Source organism: Microcebus murinus, chromosome 21, assembly GCF_040939455.1.
Source record: "Microcebus murinus isolate Inina chromosome 21, M.murinus_Inina_mat1.0, whole genome shotgun sequence".
NCBI lineage: Eukaryota > Metazoa > Chordata > Mammalia > Primates > Cheirogaleidae > Microcebus > Microcebus murinus.
In genome coordinates this window covers 39120572-39140081 of record NC_134124.1, presented here as the reverse complement: position 1 = coordinate 39140081, position 19510 = coordinate 39120572, and the positions used below count along the sequence as shown (strand labels likewise).

Here is a 19510-nt window from a genome sequence, read left to right as displayed (position 1 = left end):
TTAGTTTTATAAGAATCTGCTAAACTGTCTTACAAAGTGGCTGCATTATTTTGCATTCCCACTGTCAATGAATGATAATTCTGTTGCTGTATGTCCTCGCCAGCATTGGTGGTGGTAATAGTGTGGATTTTGATCATTCTAACAGGTGTATGGTGGTATCTCTTTATTTACATTTACATTTCCCTGATGGCAGATGATGTGAACCATCTTTTTATATGCTTATTTGCCATCTGTATCTCTTCCTTGAGATGTCTATTAAGGTCTTTGGCCCATTTTTTAGCTGGTTTTTTGTATTCTTATTGTTGAATTTTAAGAGTTCTTTGTATGTTTTGGTTAACAGTTATTAGATATGTCTTAGTAAGTATCTCTACGTGGCTTGTCTTTTCATTCTCTTTATGGTATCTTTCTCAGCAGAGAATTTTAATTTTAATAAAGTCCACCTTACCAATCACAAGTGGTCCCCAAGTTACAGTGGTCTAACTTAACAGTTTTTTGCTTTACAATGGTGTGAAAGCAAAAGCAACAGGCATCCAGTAGAAACTGTGCTTCAAATTTTGAATTTTGATCTTTACCCAGCCTAGTGATATGTTAGGATTCTCTTGCAATGCCGGATGGTGGCAGCAACTTGGAGCTCTTAGTCAGCCTTGTGAACGTGAGGGTAAACAACCAATACTCCACAGTATACTGTTCCCAGACAATTTGGCCCAACTGTAGGCTAATGTAAGTGTTCTAAGCATGTTTAAAATATGCTATGCTCAGCTATGATGTTTGGTAGATTCAGGGTATTGAATGCAGTTTCAACTTATATTTTCAATTTATGATGGGTTTATTAGGATATAACCCCATCATAAGTCAAAGAGCATCTATATTTCTTTTATGGGTTATAACTTTGGTGTTGTATTTAAAAAGACATTGCTAAACCCAAAGTCATCTAGATATTCTCCTATTAATATAGGAGTTTTATAGTTTTGCATTCTATAGGTAGGTCTGTGATCCATTTTTAGTTACTTTTTGTGATGGGTATAAGATGTGTGTCTAGATTTGTGTTTTGTTTTGTTTTGTTTTTTTTTTTTTTTGCATCTCTGCATCCAGTTATAGTACCATTTGTTGAAAAGACAGTCTTTTCTCCATTGTATTGCCTTTGCTTTTTTGTCAAAGTTCAGTTGAGTACATTTGGTGGGTTTATTTCTGGTATCTCTATTTTTGTTCCATGGATCTATTTTTTCACCAACAACACTGTCTTGATTACTGTAGCTGTATTGTAGGTTTTGAAATCAGGTAGCATCATTCCTCTAACTTCTTTCTTTAATGTTGTGTTGGCTATTCTAGATCTTTTGCTTCTTCACAAACTTTAGAATCAGCTTGTTGTTAATATCTACAAAATAAATTGCTGTGATTTTGATTGGGATTGCATTGACCCTATAGATCAAATTGGGAAGAACTGACATCTTAACATAGTGAGTCCTCCTATCCATGAACATGGAATATCTCTCCATTTATTTAGTTATTTGATTTCTCTCATTAGAGTTTTATAGTTTTCCTCATAGAGATTTGATATGTATTTTGTTGGATTTATACCTACGATTTTTATTTTGGGAGATGCTAATGTGAATGATATTGCATAGTTTGTTTTTTCTTTAATTAAAATTTGATAATATTTGAACATAAATTCAGGAATTCATTTTGCTGATAAATGTCCTTTTGCCTCAATCATAGATTTATATATATGAATTTTTTAGGCCGGGCACAGTGGCTCACATGTATAATCCTAATACTCTGAGAGGCTGAGACAGGGAGATCTCTTGAGCCCAGGAGTTAGAGGTTACAGTGAGCTATGATGATGCCACTGTACTCTAGCTTGGCAACAAAGTGAGAGACCCTATCTCCCTCCACGACCCAAACAAGTATAATATAGTAAATACATAAACCAATAGCATAGTTATTTGTTATCAATATAATGTATTATATACTGTACCTAATTGTATATGCTATACTTTTATACATCTGGCAGCATAGTAGATTTGTTTACATCAGCATCACCACAAACATGTGAGTAATGCATAGGCACAATGGCTACAATTTCACTAGGCAATAGGAATTTTTCAGTTCCATTGTAATTTTATGGGACCACAGTTGTGTGTGCAATCCCAGCTTGACTGAAACCTCCTCATGCAGTGCACGACTATATTGTCAGATTCAATTTGCTAATATTTTGTTGAAGATTTTTGCATCTATGATCATGAGATATATTGGTTTGTAGTTTTCTTATAATGTCTTTATCTGATTTTGGTTATTAGGGTGATACTGGCCTTGTAAAATGAGTTAAGAAGTATTCCCTCTGCTTCTATCTTCTGAAAGAGATTCTAGAGAATTGGTATAATTTCTTTTTTAAATTTTTGGCAGAATTCTCCAACAAGCCCATCTGGGCCTGGTATTTTCTGTTGGGGAAGATTTTAATTATTGATTTAATTTCTTTTTATAGAAATTGACCTATTTCCATTTCTTGTTTTTTTGTTTTTTTTTTTTTAATTTTTTTTTATTTTGGCATATTATGGGGGTACAGATTTTAAGGTTTCAATAAATGCCCATTTCCCCCCCTCCCCCCAAAAGTCTGAGTCTCCATCATGACCATCCCCCAGATGGTGCACATCTCACTCATTATGTATGTATATACCTACCCCCCTCCCCCCTCCCACCTGCCCAATACCCTATTACTGTAGTACCTATGTGTCCACTTAGGTGCTACTCAGTTAATACCAGTTTTCTGGAGAATATATCTGGTGCTTGTTTTTCCATTCTTGGGATACTTCACTTAGTAGTATGGGTTCCAGCTCTAACCAGGAAAATATAAGATGTGCTATATCACCATTGTTTCTTAGAGCTGAATAGTACTCCATGGTATACATATACCACATTTTATTAATCCATTCTTGGATTGATGGGCACTTGGGCTGTTTCCACAGCCTTGCAATTATGAATTGTGCTGCTATAAACATTCGAGTGCAGGTGTCTTTTTTGTAGAGTGTCACTGGATCATTTGGGTAGATGCCCAGCAATGGGATTGCTGGATCAAATGGTAGATTCACTTGTATCGCTTTATCCATTTCTTGTTTTAATAGATTCTGTCTTTCGACAATTGGTCCGTTTCATCTAGTTCATAAAATTTCTAGGCATAGAGTTGTTCATAGGATTCCTTTATTATCTTTTTAATGTCTGTGGGATTTGTAGTGATGTCCTCTCTTTCATTTCTGGTATTAGTTATGGCATTTTCTTTTTATACTAGTTAGCTTAACTAGAGATTTATCAATTTTATCTTTTCAAGGAACTAGCTTTTGGTTTTATTGATTTTTTTTTCTCAATTGATTTCTTGTTTGCAGTTCCATTGGTTTCTGCTCTAATTTTTGCTTATTTTTTTTTCTGCTAACTTTGGATTTAATTTGCTCTTGTTTTTCTAATTACCTAAGATATAAGCTTAGATTATTCATTTTAGGTCTTTCTTCTTTACTAATATATTCAGTGTTATAAATTTCCCTCTAAGGGAAATTTCACTGCATCCCACAAATTTTGATAAGTTGTATTTTTATTTGCATTAGATCAAAGTATTTTTAATAGATTTCTTCAACTCATATGTTATTTAGAAGTGTGTTGTTTAACCTCACATTACATTTGGGTTTTCCAATTATCTTTCTGTTTGAATTTCTAGGTTCCATTCTGGTCTGAGAACAGATATTGTATGATTTCTATTCTTTTAAATTGTTTAAGGGTTTATTATTATTATTATTATTATTGCCCAGAATGTGTTCTGTCTTGGTAAATGTTCCATGTGAGCTTGAGAAGAATGTGTATTCTGCTGCTGTTAGGTGAAGTAATCTGTAGATGTCTATTATATCCAGTTCATTGATAGTGTTTTGAGTTCAAGTATGGTCTTAGTAACTTTCTGCCTGCTGGATCTGTCCATTTCTGATAGAGGAATGTTGAAGTCTCCAACTATAATAGTGGATTTATCTATTTCTTAGAACCTTGTTATTGTGTCAGTTTTTGACTCATATATTTTGGTGCTCTGTTGTTAGGTGACTCATATTTTGGTGCTCTGTTGTTAGGTACATACACATAGTAATTGTGTCTTCTTGGAGAATCAACCCTTTTATCATTATGTAATACCCTTCTTTAATAACTTCTTGCTTTGAAAACTGTTTTGTCTGAAATGAATATAGATATTCTCATTTTCTTTTGATTAGTATTAGCATGGCATATCTTTCTCCATCCATTTACTTTTAATCTATATGTATCCATATTTAAATTTGTTTTCTTTTACATATCATATAGTTGGGTCTTGTTTTTTGATCTATTCTAACAATCTGTCTCTTAATTGGTACATTTAGACATTGACATTCAAAGTGATTGATATAGTTGGATTCATATCTACCACATTTGTTACTGTTTTCCATTTGTTGCCCTTATTCTTTGTTCCTATTTTTCTTTTTTTAACCTTTTGTGGTTTAATTGAGCATTTTATATAATTCCATTTTCTCCTCTTTTTATTATATCAGTTATACCTCTTGTATTACTTTTTTTAGTGATTGCCCCAGAGTTTGTAATATACACTTACAATTAATTCAGGCCCACTTTCTGTACCACTTCACAGGTGGAGAGATTGTCTTATAATAACAAAATAATTCTAATTCCTCTCTCCCATCCCTTGTATCATTACTGTTGTTCATTTTACTTATAGATAGGCACACATAAGCATATGTACATATACATGTGAGTCATATATATGTATTTGTTTTGAACAAATTGTTATCTGATCAATTAAGAATAAGCAAAGTTATTTTACCTTCACTTATTCCTTTTTACGTACTTCCTTCATTATTGCTTTCTTGATATGCTTCCTTTATGTAGAACTAAGTTTCTTTTTTTTCTTTCTTTTTTTTTTTTGGAGATAGAGTTTCACTCTGTTGCCCGGGCTAGAGTGCTGTGGCATCAGCCTAGCTCACAGCAACCTCCAACTCCTGGGCTCAAGCAATCCTCCTGCCTCAGCCTCCCGAGTAGCTGGGACTACAGGCATGTGCCACCATGCCCAGCTAATTTTTTCTCTCTCTCTATATATATATTTAGTTGGCCAATTAATTTCTTTCTATTTTTAGTAGAGACAGTTCTCACTCTTGCGCAGGCTGGTTTTGAACTCCTGATCTTGAGCCATCCTCCCACCTCGGCCTCCCAGAGTGCTAGGATTACAGAGATGAGCCACTGAGCCCAGCCTATAAATATTTTTAAACTATAATTTCTCAGGATAGAGAATTCTAGGTTGTTGAATCTTTTCTGTCAACATTTTAAATATTTCAATTCACTCTCTTCTGGCTTACCTGGTTTCTGAGAAGTTGGATATAATTCTTATCTTTGCTCCTCTGTAGGTAAAGTGTTTTTTCTTTCTCTGGCTTCTTTCAGGATTTTTTCTTTATATTTGATTTTCTTTAATTTAAAAATGATATGCCTAGATGTACCTTTTTTCTATTAATCCTACTTGGTATCCTTTATTCTTCCTGAATCTGTGGATTGGTGTCTGACATTAATTTGGGGAAATTCTCAGTCATTTTATTGTTTCAAATATTTCTTCTGTTCCTATCTCTTTCTTCTCCTTCTGGTATTCTCATTTCATATATTACACCTTTTCTAGTTTCCCACAGTTCTTGGGTATTCTGTTTTGGTTTTATTTAGGTTTTTTTTTTTTAATTTTGGAAATTTCTATTGGTATATCCTCAGATTCAGAGACTCTTTCCTCAGCTGTGTCTAGTCTACTGATAAGCCCATCAGAGGCATTCATTTCTGTTGCAGTGGTTTAGAGCTCTAGAATTTCTTTTTGGTTCTTTGTTAGGATTTCCCTCTCTCTGCTTATATTATCCATCTGTTTTTACATGCTGTCTACTTTATCATTTAGAGCCCTTAGAATATTAATCATAGTTGTTTTAAACTCTCTGATAATTTCAATATCCTTATCATGTCTGGTTCTGATTCTTGCTCTATCTCTTCAAACTGTGCTTTTTTGCCTTTTAGTATGCCTTGTAGTTTTTTCTTAGTAGCCAGAAATGTTGTATAAAGGTAACTGCTGTAAATAGGCCTTTAATAATGTGATGGTAAGGTATAGGGTAAGAGATAGTGTTCTGTATTCTTGTTTTTTTTTTTTTTTCACACTTGCTTTTGAACTTGGACAAAGTGTTCTGTATTCTTATGATTAAGTCTCAATCTTTTGGTGGCACTGTGCTTCTGGATCGTGAACTTCGCAAATGTTTCTCATCACCTCCCCCCTTTAGGTGGGACAGGATGGCTAGATTGGGCTGGAGTTGGGTATTCCCATTCCTCTAGGTCAGTTAGGCTCTGGTTATCTCCTTTCTCCTATGGTCAGACCTTGTTGATAGAGAAGGCTCTGACATACTTCAAAAGGGTTCCTCTTTCCCTCCCTCTGCCAAAAGCAGGAGGATAATTTTCCCTAATATTTATGTGAGAACCTAGTTGAACTCCTGGAGATAAAACTCACAAAAGCATGGGGACCTCCCTATAACTGGGTCCCAGTAGAGTCATTAACTCTCAGACTTGTCCACACCTGGCTTCTGGCAATGTGTCAGTTACATTTCAGGTTTTTCTACCCTATTGCTGGTTCTTGTGGTCGTTTCTGCTCCAGTCTGTTGTGATTCTCTGTATCTACCTGTCTCCCCAATCTGGGGGACAGTGACCGCACCTAATTTTTTTTTAGAAGTATGTATGCATGTATTTTTTAAATTGTCAAAAGCAAGTAAGTATAATTTCTAAACAAAAAAGACTTTAAACAAGAGGTTTATAGAAACTGCATGTTCCTTTCCCCCTTTGAAAATACATAAGCCCTTATTTTAGATGGAATACTTGTTTCCTGGTCTTCTTGTTTAAGAATAATAGAGCAGCTATATCTCCCTTTTGCTTCTTGTGAAATAAAAATCATTATGTGCTGTTGTGAGGAGATCTTTGACCCTATAAAAGGCATTTTCCAGAAAGTTGCCCAAAATTGAAGGGTTGCGGCAGACCTTAAATGTCTAGCTGGATACCATGAGTTTGATGTAGTAAAGAGTAAGGAGTCACCAAACATTCTCAGCAAGAGAAGCGATACTCCTAAAATCATGTTTGAAAAAGAGATTCTTCCATCTTTGTCCTGGGGTATGTCATGAATAAAGAAAACCTTACCTTACGAAGCAGTTAAGCAAGGAAAGTCAGGGATCAGAAAAGGGGCTTTATACTAAAAAAGTCATGTTCTCTGTTTTGCCAACTCTCCCAGTACCTTTAGAATGCTTATAACCTTCCAAGATTTATTGTGTACACTTCTCAGGACCATGTATTATGTATTCACGTAAGAGGTGTGTTGTGTTTTATGTAGACTGACGGGTTGTTGCTGAAATTCATTGTGATCATATCTTTTTCTTTCTTTTCTTTTTTGAATAGTTTTAAACACATTTTCCCCTTTAAGAAAGTTCTGCTGTTTGTAGGGGGGAAAATCCTCATAGTTTTTTATAAGCTGCTTATTCTCATAACACAGATTAACTTCATAGCACATAAAGAGAATACTGGAAAACCCTTGCATGATTAAATGTGCCCTTAGAGGATTAAGTTCTTCCACATATTTTTAAGCCTGTGCTATTAATAATGTTTGAGCATTAAACTTTCTGTACATCCTGATTAGGAAGAAGGCCTTTCTTTCATTCTTCCCTTGCTGTTAGTTTTTCCACTGTCAGATTTGTAGCATTATAAAATTATCTGTGGAAACATGGGCTTAAAATCTGAAAGTTTAACTAAGTCCAACAAAGTATCATATCTGGAATTACTCCAGTTTTTCTTCAAAGATTTCGTCCATTTTTCAAACTAATTTCTTTCTTTATCTGACTGGAAACTTGGCATAAAGCATCTATTTATAAGCATACCTCAGAGATATTGTGGGTTTGGTTCCAGACCACCATGATAAAATGAGTCACATGAATTTTTTGGTGTCTCAGTACATACAGAAGTTATGTTTATACTATACTAGAGTCTATTAAGTTTGCAATAGCATTATGTCTAAGAAAAACATGTATACCTTAATTTAAAAAACACTTTATTGCTATAAAGTACTAATGATCATCTGAGCCTACAGCAAGTTATAATCTTCTCACTGATGGAGGGTCTCGCCCTGACAGTGGTGGTGCTGACTGATCAGGGTGGTGGGTGCTGAAGGCTGGGGTGGCTGTGGCGATCTCTTAAAATAAGACAATGAAGTTTTCTGCACTGATTGACTCTTCCTTTTATAAAAGATCATGCAATGCTGTTTGATAGCATTTTACCCACAGTAGAACTTCTTTCAAAATTGGAGTCAGTCCTCTCAAAACGTGCTGCTGCTTTATCAACTAAATTTATGTTACATTCTAGATCCTGTCATTTCAACAATGTCCACAGCATCTTTACCTGGAGTAGATTCCATCTCAAGAAACCATTTTCTTTGCTCATGCCTAAGAAGCAACTTCTCATCCATTGAAGTTTGATGATGAGATTGTAGCAATTCGGTCATATCTTCAGGCTCCACTTTGAATTCTAGTTCTTTTACTATTTCTACCATATCTACAGTTATTTCCTCTTAAACCCATCAGAGTCATCCATGAGGATTGAAATCAACTTCTTCCAAATTCCTGTTATTGTAGAAACTTTGACCTCCTCCCCTGAATCATGAATGCTCTTAAGACATCTAGAATGGTGAATCCTTTCCAGAAGGTTTTCAGTTTGCTTAGCCCAGATCCATTGATCCTCACTACCTATGGCAGCTATAGCCTTATGAAATGTATTTCTTAAATCAGGGGTCTCCAACCTACGGTGAGTTGTATAATTATTTCACTATATATTACAATGTAATAGTAATAGAAATAAAGTGCACAATAAATGTAATGCACTTGAATTATCCCCAGACAATCCCCTGGTCCTTGTAAAATTTGTCTGCTGTGAAAATGGGTCCCCGGTGCCAAAAAGGTTGGGAGCTGCTGTCTTAAATAATAAGACTTGAAAGTCAAGTCCTGACCTATATAGGCTGACCTACAGGTTACTCCTGACTGTATAGGCTGCAGCATAGATGTTGGGTTGGCAGGCATGAAAGAAACATTCATCTCCTTGTATATCTCCATCAGAGCTCTTGGGTATCTAGGTGCATTGTCAATGTGCTGTAATTCCTGTTTTGAAAGGAATCTTTGTGTTGGGACAGTAGGTCTCAACAGTGGGCTTAAAATATTCAATAAACCATGCTGTAAACAGATGTACTGTCATCCAGGCCTTGGTGTTTCATTTATAGTGCACAGGCAGAGTAAGTTTAGCATTTTTAAGAGCTCTAGGATTTTTTTGAATAGTAAATGAGCATTGGCTTCAACTTCAAGTCACCAGCTCCATTAGCCCCTAATAAGAGAGAGTTAAGCCTGTCCTTTAATCCTTTGCACTCAGATGTCGAGTGTGACTCGACACGGTTAGCATCGGTAGCAGCTCGTATGTTGATCCACACTCGACACGTAGTTTCACCGTGGGGGAGGGGGATTTTTGTCTGTTTTTCCAGTATCTTTTCTTGTTTTCATTAGCATGAAAGGACAAGTAAATGCAGAGATGGTACACTAACTTCCAAGGGTAGATTATTATCCACTAAGAGCAACGTTTAGATGGAAAGCTCCATATAATCACACCTCACCCTAACAAAAACCACAAAGATTGTGTTGTTTGTTCTAACAGAAAAATCAAAGGAGGAAGAAGAGAGACGATTTATATTTGCAAAACGTGTGAAGATAAACCAGGTCTTCGTGTGGGAGAATGTTTCAAAAAACATCACACCATGAAAAATTATAGAGATTAAAATTACTCTTTGAATGTATCAATAATTTGAAATATAAAAAATCCAATTAAATAAGTTTGTATGAAAATAAACTCCAGTTTTTTATTCTACTGCCGCACTTTGTAAAATCTGGGGTATTTAAAAAGTTAAATCCCGAGTAGAATAAAGGAATCGAGAAAAAAGCAAGCGAGTGCAAAGGGTTAAAGTTTTGAAGCGAGGCGCTGACTTCTCCTCTCAGCTGTGAAAGTCCTAGATGGCATCTTCTTCTAATAGAAGGTTGGTTTGTCTGCATTGAAAATCTCTTGTTTAGTGTGGCCACTTTAACCAATGATCTTAGTTAGATCTTCTGATAACCTGCTGCAGCTTCTGCATGAGCACGTGCTGCTTCACCTTACATGTTTATGTTATGGAGACGGCTTCTTTCCTTAAACCTCACAGCCAACCTCTGCTAGCTTCAAACTTTTCTCCTACACCTTCCTTACCTGTCTTAGCCTTCATAGAATTGAAGAGAGTTAGGGCCTTGTAGTGGATCGGGCTTTGACTGAAGGGAATGCTGTGGCAGGTTTGATATACTCAAACCACTAAAACTTTCTCCATATCAGAAATAAGGCTGTTCTGCTTTCTTACCATTCATGTGTTCACTGGAGTAGCACTTTTAATTCCTTCAAGAACTTTTCCTTTGCCTTCACAATTTGGCCAACTGTTTGGCACAAGACTCCTAGCTTTTGGTCTATCTCAGCTTTCTACATACCTCTCTCACTAAGCTTACTGATAATTTCTAGCTTTTAATTTAAAGTGAGAGATGTGTAACTTTTCCTTTCACTTGAACACTTAGAGGCCATTGTAGGGTTATTATTTGGCCTGATTTCAATATTGTTCTGTCTTAGGGAATAGGGAGGCCCAAGGAGAGGGAGGGAGACAGGGGAATGGCTGGTGTGATTTGTGGCACCTTACAACAATTAAAATAGTGACAGCAAAGATCACAACAAAAAATATAATAATGAAAAGTTTGAAATACTGCAGGAATTACCAAAATGTGACACAGAGACAGAAAGTGAGCATGTGCTGTTGGAAAGATGGCATTGATGGCCTTGCTCAACTCAGGGTTACCACAAACCTTCAGCTTGTTACAAAAAGAAAAAATAGCATCTGCAAAGCATAATAAAGTGAAATTAGGGGTTCTGAGCTTAGGAATTCTGTTAGAAATAAATAAGTGATCACTAAACATAGTATTTACCATTTTGAAAAAGATCACTTAATTTCCATTTTTCCTAAGATAACATTCCAATTTGTAAGGAAACATTATTACTGAAGGATATGGTTATTTGTAGAATGCCTCACTATCCAGGCATTGAGTTGTCAAATTAATTTCCTGTGGCTGATCAGCCTAGCCTTTGTATGTGCCCAGGGGCATAATGATCCCCTGGTCAGCTCCCCAGGATTCCCAGTCTCTCTGATGCCACCAGCCTGTGGGGCTTTCCTCACCAGTCAAGGCCCACCCTCAGTCCCTTCACTGGTGCTCACCAGCCCTTCAGTGTCTCTGACTTTGTATGTTTTAATCCTTATCCTGCCAGTCCTCAAGCTTAGATGGGTCCTAAAGTATATATACTCATATACAATTTCCTCTCTTCCTCTCTCTCTCGACTTTTTAAAACACAAATACTATACACAGAGTCTGGATGTTGCCTTTTTAATATATTGCTGTCTTGGAAATCAGTTCATATCAGTGCTATAGATCTGCCTCTCTTTTAATAGATATAAAAATGCAACCAATTGTAAATATACCACAATTTAATCAGTCCCCTATTAAGGGGTGGTGCTTGCCAATCTTTTGTTGCTGCAAACAGTGTTTCAGTGAGCATCCTTAAAACACCAATCTTTGTGCCCACACACAACTATATCTGTATGAAAAGTCTTAGAAGTGGAATTACTATATTGAAGGGTTCACACATTTCCATTTCTGAAAGGAGAAATTTTTTTCTATTAATATTTCTTATATTGTTGCTCCTCCAGTCTATTTATTCATGTGTCATTGATTTCTTAGATTTGCCTTTAATGTCTGCCATCTTTTTAAAATATTCATCTTTTTTATCTTTTTCTTCTGAGTTCTGGGATAACTTTTGAGGCATCTTGGTTCACTATTTGCTTTCTGCAATTCACAGTTCCTGAGATCACTGAATTCCTAAATGTGATAATCATTCTTTGTATCTAAGAACTCTTTACTGTTCTCATATTGTTCTCTTGTCATGACTACTGGCCTTTTATCTTTTAATCTATTGAAGGATAACATATAATATATACAGAAAAGTATTATGCAAAAAACTCAAATCTTAATGAAATCATATCTTAATGAAATGTTCAACTTGATGAACTCTCAAAAAGTACAACTTCTGTAACCAACACCCAGATAAAGAAACAAAAAATGCCAGCACCCTAGACTGTCCCTTGGGCCCCCTTACTATTATAATCTCTCCATGAGTAACCACTATCTAGACTTCTAACATCAAAGATTGATTTTGCCTGTTTTCTTTTACTTTATATAAATGTATTATACAGTACATACTGTTTATCGCTTCTTTTGTGAATACATTATGTTTGATGAATGTAGTTTGTTCTCATTGCTGTATAGCATTCCTTAGCATGAATATAAAATTCATTTATTCATTCTATTGTTGATGGACGCTTTAGTGGTTTCTTGTTTGAGGCTATCATGAGTAGTGCTGCTATTGACACTTTTGTATCTTCTGATGCACATATATACATGTTTGCTTGGTGTATATATTGAGGAATAGAATTGCTGGATCATAGGGCATGTAAATGTTAAATTCTAAAGCAACAATTTTGTGCTTCTGTGAAGGTCCTGGTTCTTCCACATCCTTGCCAGCAGTTGGTATTTTCCGCCTTTTTCATTTTAGCCTTTTTGGTAGGTTTGAAGTAGTGTTTCACTGTGGTTTTAGTTTTCATTTCTCTGACCACTTGTGACATTGAGTACATTTTCATGTTTAGTGACTGTTTGGATATCCTCTTTCGTGAAATGTCTGTTGAAATTTATTTTTCTATTTTAGAATTATTTTTAAAAAGACATTTGGCAAGCTGGTAGGTCATATTTGTGACAAAATCCTTTGTCCCTCCCTTTCCATTTATCCTTTTAAATTTTTTTCTTGGTTCTTCTCTTACCTGCTACAAGTTCTAAGAAGTGAACTTTAGAACCAGTAACTAACACTAACTCTTCTAGAATTTTTAGTGGATTTACGTGGAGTAGGTTTATTTTATTTGGGAATTTGCATTAAAGTTTATTTTATTTGAGAAAAATTGGCATCTGAACTGGAAGATGTCCTTCATAGAAGGAAAAATATGATAAATACTAAGCCTTCCCAGTTTTTTGCCCACCGGATTGTATTTTTTTCCAGACTGTATTATCATCCTCATATTTAATTCTCAGTTTCATTTTTGACAAGTGCTTGCTAGAAGCAAATGTGTTTTAGTATGCATTTCAAATCTGCAACCTCCTTAAAAATATAAATATTTTACAGGTTCTTGATCAATATGAACAAGAAGGATTTAATTTCCTCACCAAGGTGTTTAATTCTTCACATTCCTTCTTAGAAGATTTGACTGGTCTTACATTGCTGCATCAGGAGACCCAAGCCGCTGAGGTAAGAACAAAACAAACTTTCTGTACTGAGGACTGATGTGTTTGAAACCTATTTATATTCAGCATTATGGAAAAGGAAGAAAGCAATTTTTTAATTTTTTTTTTTTTTACTTTAGAGCAAATACAGCTAAATAAGTCTTCTCGATATCAGTGAACAAAGAACCTTCAGCAATTACTATATGTGCAGGTTCTGTCCAATAGGTGTCTAATGCACAAAATTACTGATAAAGGAAGTACAGGCTATTGATTGCCAAGTACCTCTTGTACTTACTGAAGATCTGCATGTGCGTATGGCTGTTGGATAATTGGCTAATGTCCATATTTCAAAATGAAAGTCAGTAAAGACATTGAACTCTGGCCACGTTCTTAAGAAAGAACATATTGGACTCTAGGCCATGTTCTTCAGAAACAACGTGCCTATCTTATATTTCACAATTTGATCAGTCTTCTTAGGCCATGGAACCCCATCATGAGATGGCTTCCCCAGTCATAACCTGAGAGAGTTACTTTTTCTCAGCTAAAATATCTTACAGATCTTAATGTCCTGGTCATTGCATCATCTTTTGTAAGGGCTCAGTTTTAAAAATAGATTATCATTTTATTTTTTTCAAATGCTCACTGTTCTTAGAAATGGGAATGCTGCGTATGATAGTAGAGCTATTCGAGTCACTTGGCAAAATGTACAATTCCTCAGAATAGTTGAGTGGGATTTAAATGAGATGAAATCAACATTTTTTCCCTTAGTTACCTGGGTGAAGAAGCTATTAGAAATGTGACTTATGAAGCGTTTCTACAAGCTATATAAGGAAAACATTTACTGCCTGTGTTCTGCAGGGGTGCCACACTAGCAAAGTTGCCATTAGTCCTGTTGATGGATAAACTCCCCATAGGTTGGGCATCCTCACCACTGGAGGAGGTCCCAAGTAGTCAGTGAATAGATGGCCTGGCTCAATATTGGACCAGCCAGTGGCAAAAGGGCTATTGTTTGGAGAGGTAGAGCTAACACTGAGTATAGAAAAACCATGCGTGAATACTAGAGTCAAACCCCTTGGAGCTTTTAGAAGACTGGGATAAGCTTTTCAGGCACACTGGGGAGGCAAGATAGTACATCTCTAATGCTAGACTTAGAACTGAAACCAGTTCTTCTTCAACTTGCTTTGATGTCCTCCAGGCATTAAACAGATACAGTCTTCCACTTATGGCCAGTAGTTGGAACCACAAGAAATCTCTTATCTTCAGTTTCAGGAGATGAATGTCATCTCTACAGAACTTTGAGATTGACCCCTGTCCCCAGAATTTTGATTGAGTTACCAGATAGGTTCAGAACACTATTTTGATTGCCTGCCATATTGTCTTTTGAGCAGTTCTATTCTGCCTGATGTATGGGATAAGTAACTTATAGATCCTTGCAACCATATAGTCATTTGATGAGATGGCTTGGGGGTGCTTAGCTACTTAGCTGAAGTAATTTACATGTTTCTCTTTAGTTGGACAGAAGAATTGTAACTCGAAATTGACCGTATATTTCACTCTTTACAACAGAACAGATACTAGGATAATGGGCAGATTCCTTGATTTAATGTTTTGCATTTTAGTTGGCCAAATGTTAATAGCTTTTTTAAAGACTCAGAAGAGAAGGAAGGGGAAGTTTAAGAGAACAATAGATGGTGGGGCAGGCAGAAGGGAGTATGGTTTCATCCACAAGTCTGAGTTTTCCTTTTGAATTTTTCTCCATTAAATTATATTTATAGTTTTGGAATCATAAGCCAAACATCAAATATTATATTAGAGATGGTAAACTAGCTGGCCTATGAGCTAGCTATGGCTTACAGGTGTGTTGTTTTTGGCCTGCTGTATGTGTTAAATTTTAAATAAAGCCAACATTTAAAAATGAGTTTTACATAAGTAAAAGTTTTACATAAAAGTCTGAATTTTTACATAAAACATGAGTTTTACATAAAAGTCTGAATTTTCTCTTTTCTAATTTCTTTGAAAAGTTAGATCTGGCAGTTCCAGACCTGCATTCCTTAATAGTGATGGTTAGCTGGAGCTGAGAAGTAAATTTCATAGATAAATAATGCACTTGATATGAAATTTAAAGGTATAAGAAATATTCTGTAAAAAGGAAGTCTTCCTTCTACACCTACCTGTCCCTTAGCTCCACGGTTCCCTTCCTGGAGACAAACACCGTTGTGAGATTCTTGCCCAGAGATACTCTTTAGGTGATACTCTCCACTTGGGTGATTCTCTTCAGTCGATGACCCTTAGAGGTATTTGGGTTTGTAACCTCAGTCTTAGAAAAGGGTCATTATTTCTTACCTCTAAATAGGACTATGTTTTAAGATAAGGTCTAAAATACAATACTCATTGGAGGACCTCATAGCAACAAATATTATCATCCTGCCTACATCATTTTGTACAACTTTGAAAAGTGTGTGTGTGTAAGCAAAATAAACATGTATATCAAAATATACACATGCTTGTGTAAATGTGTTTATATTTATGTGCTGATTTTCAGTGCATTTACAGATGTTTGGTAAAAAAAAAATGCAAAATTCTGCATTTGACATAGAAAGGTTTATTTTAGCAACACAATCAGGATGCTGAATTCTCATTTTTAGGTTAACTGTTTTCATCAGTCAACATTGGAATTGCAAAAGATTCAGCTAAATAATTGTATGTGACAGTATTATTATATATCTTGTTTATAAAATATGTATTTTTTTAAAGTTTACTGAATGTCATTTGAAAATTTAATACCAAACATTATGCTAGTAACTAATTATAGAAGTTAATGAGACACTGACCTTCATGGGCTCATAATCTAGTATGAGAAGCTGAGATGTAAATAGTGAGCTCTAATATCATCAAAAATGTTTTAATCATTTATAAAGTGCTGAGAGAGCAGTTACTTCTGCCCAGGAGAGTAGGGATGTCAAAGAAAGCTTCACAGAAGAGAACAAGTATTTCAATTAGTTTTAAAGGATGAGTTGGGTATTTTTAAAAATAAAAGTTGGAGTCGAGTGCAGTAGTTCATGCCTATAATCTCAGCACTTTGGGAGACTGAGGCTGGAGGATCACTTGAGACCAGGAGTTTAAGACCAGCCTGGGCAACACAGTAAAACCCTGTCTCTACAAAAAGTTAAAAAAAAAAAAAAAGAAGAAGAAGAAGCTTAGTGGGATAGGGTGGCACACTTCTATAGCCCTAGCTACTCCAAAGGCTGAGGCAGGTGGATTGCCTTAGCCCAGAAGTTCAAGGCTGCAGAGGGCTATGATTGCACCGCTGTGCTGAAGCCTGGGCAGCAGAGCAAGAACCTGTCCCTACCAAAAAATAAAAAAAATAAAAAGTTGAATTTTGGCAGAGAAAGAGTAGGGAAGGGGAGAGCAGGAGGCCTAAGGCATTCTAAATTGAATGAAGGTCTCCAAGGCCAGGAGTCTTTAGTGTGTCATTCAAAATCAAGTAGTCTTGGGAGAGGGCAGGGGGGTGGGTATATACATATATAATGAATGAGATGTGCACCATCTAGGGGATGGTCATGCTAGAGACTCAGACTTGTGGGGGGAGGGGGGAATGGGCATTTATTGAAACCTTAAAATCTGTACCCCCATAATATGCCAAAATAAAAAAAAAAAACACAAACAAAATCAAGTAGTCTGATGTGGTTGGAGCCAGTTACTTGAAATCAAGATAATGTTTTTTAAATAACAGCTTTATTGAATTATAATTCATATACTATAATTATGAACACATCTTTTTAAAGTGTACAATTCAATGGTGGTTAGTACTTTCAGAGTCATGCAACGTTACCACTCTCTCTAAGTTTTAGAACATTTCCATTGCCCCCAAAACAAATTCTTTACCTATTAATTGGTATCCTCCTCCTTCTATTCCCCTGGCGACCACTAATCTACTTCCTGTCTATGTAGATTTGCCTATTCTGGATGCATCACGTAAATGGAACAATACATGACCCTTTGTGTCTGGCATCTTTATTATTTTAAGGTTCATCCATGTTGTAGCAAGGTACATAGGTCTTTATTTAAAGAAAAACGTTTCGATGCTATTAAGTTTTCCATATTCTTTAGCACTTGTGGTCTGTCTCCCCCAAATACCTTTTATGAAGGAGGAGTGCAAAGCCAATCACACTGGGGGCTACAAATTCCTTCTTATTCATTGAAAGGAGCAGATAATATGGAGTAGAAGATATATTAAAGATAGAATCATCCAGATTTAGTGAGATTGACAAATGTAACCCAATGTTTATACCCATCCCCGTCCATTATCAAATATCACAAAATGATCGCAATGATTTTAATCTAGGTTATTGGCATAATTGTATTGCTATTGAGATTAGCAGGCATATTACCAAGTGAGTTTTTGTCAGAGGAGGGGTCAAGGTGCAAGCTTGCAGAGTGGGTACTGGGGGCCTAGACTTAGAAAGATGAGTTTGCTCTGGGTAGTCATGATTTTGAGGTGATGGGATAAGTGAGTGAAAATGGCTGGATGGCACTGGAAATGGGATGGAGATGGAGCTTGGAGAAAAAAAACAGCACTGGTAAATTGCTGTAGCCAGATAAAAGAGAATTATCCTCTTCCTTTTAGCACAGTGAGGAGAGGCTAGAGAGCTAGGATGCAGTAAAAAAAAAAATTAAATGAGAAATGTGCATGGTCGATTAATTTTATCTGAAATTATAGATTAAAAATTTTAAATACTTACCACATAAATGTCAGTTGCCTTTGCTAACATTATATTCCATAACAAAGGGGACTTGGACAGCTTCCATATTCTTTGTATATAAACCATCTGGCTGCCAAATTATAGTTATGTTCTGCCCATGGAGGATTAGAAGGCCCCAAGGAGAAAAGGGCCCATTCAGCTTCCTACCCTCTTAAAATGTTACCATGTGAATTAGGAAATTTTGCATAAAGTTCTGACCTTTATTGTCAAGGCTCTTATTGAGAATGGGTTTGGATACTTGGAGACTGACCCTGATTTCCTCTTCCTCCTATACTTCTATTTATGCTACTTGGAACCCAAGCAAACCCCCTTAAAGTTGATGAACCACAAGGTGTCCAAGTCGCAGAGCTGTTGAGGTTCTCACCAAGTATTTTTTTAAATTGCTACATTTGTTGAAGAAAGGGTCAATCTAATCAAACATGTGAATGCCTTAGCCATGTTTCATAAAATTTGCTGTGACTTATCTTTCTAGGGTTATTTTTCATCCTATGAATAGAGTAAGTATCAGCCCACATGCATTTATTTTGTTCCAACTAGGGGTTCAGAGTGATGCCATGAGAAATACCAAAATATTTTCCAATTTAATCTAACTAAAGAGGAGACTGATTCATAAGAGGGTTAATAAAACAAGCTATATTGGTATATCCTTTAGAAATTCAAATTCCCAAACCCCATAACCCAACTTCTGTGAAATACTTTATTCTTATTCATGAAAATTTGCAAGTTCCCTGATTCCAGGATTAATTTTAGGCTGTTTTATTCCCTTGCCTTGACTATAATCAGTATTGAATGCTGAACTATGTAGTTATGATTCCAGGGCTATAGTTACAGTGCTCCATTAATATAATTTGCGTTTTTTAAGTTTTTGCTAAACAGAACTTCCTTTCTGCAGATTTTGGGGATTGATGAATGGTCATTAAAAAAGTTTAGCAACAACTATAACATAGGCTGTGAAATCATAAACAGGCCAGCAGAAATGAACAGAGCTGAGCTGATGGCCTGATTCCAAACTAAAATTCAGATCCTGACTCATCCACTATAGAACTCAGAATTCTAGAAAATAAAATGCACATTTCTTTCATAACAGGAGAGTCATATGAAAAACATTATGGTCATGTGATATGACTTCATTGGCACAGCAATTTACTATTCAGCAAAGTAAATAACACAATTAACAAGTGTTTCTGCTGAGCCTTTTGCACTTACACTGGGTTTTGGCCTCTCCCCCTCACAGCTGGTTTTGATTTTGTTCCTGTGGAA

At 35.9% G+C, this 19510-nt stretch overlaps 1 protein-coding gene across 9 annotated transcripts in view; it reads left to right on the top strand.

The window, feature by feature from the left end:
• ATG7 (autophagy related 7) overlaps positions 1-19510 on the top strand; it is a 256593-nt gene that overhangs the window by 130139 nt on the left and 106944 nt on the right. For all 9 annotated transcript variants that reach the window (XM_012785243.3, XM_075996337.1, XM_075996335.1 and 6 more), the window contains one exon: positions 13390-13512. In XM_012785243.3, the coding sequence (XP_012640697.2) occupies positions 13390-13512 (123 nt within the window). The remainder of the gene's footprint in view (positions 1-13389; positions 13513-19510) is intronic.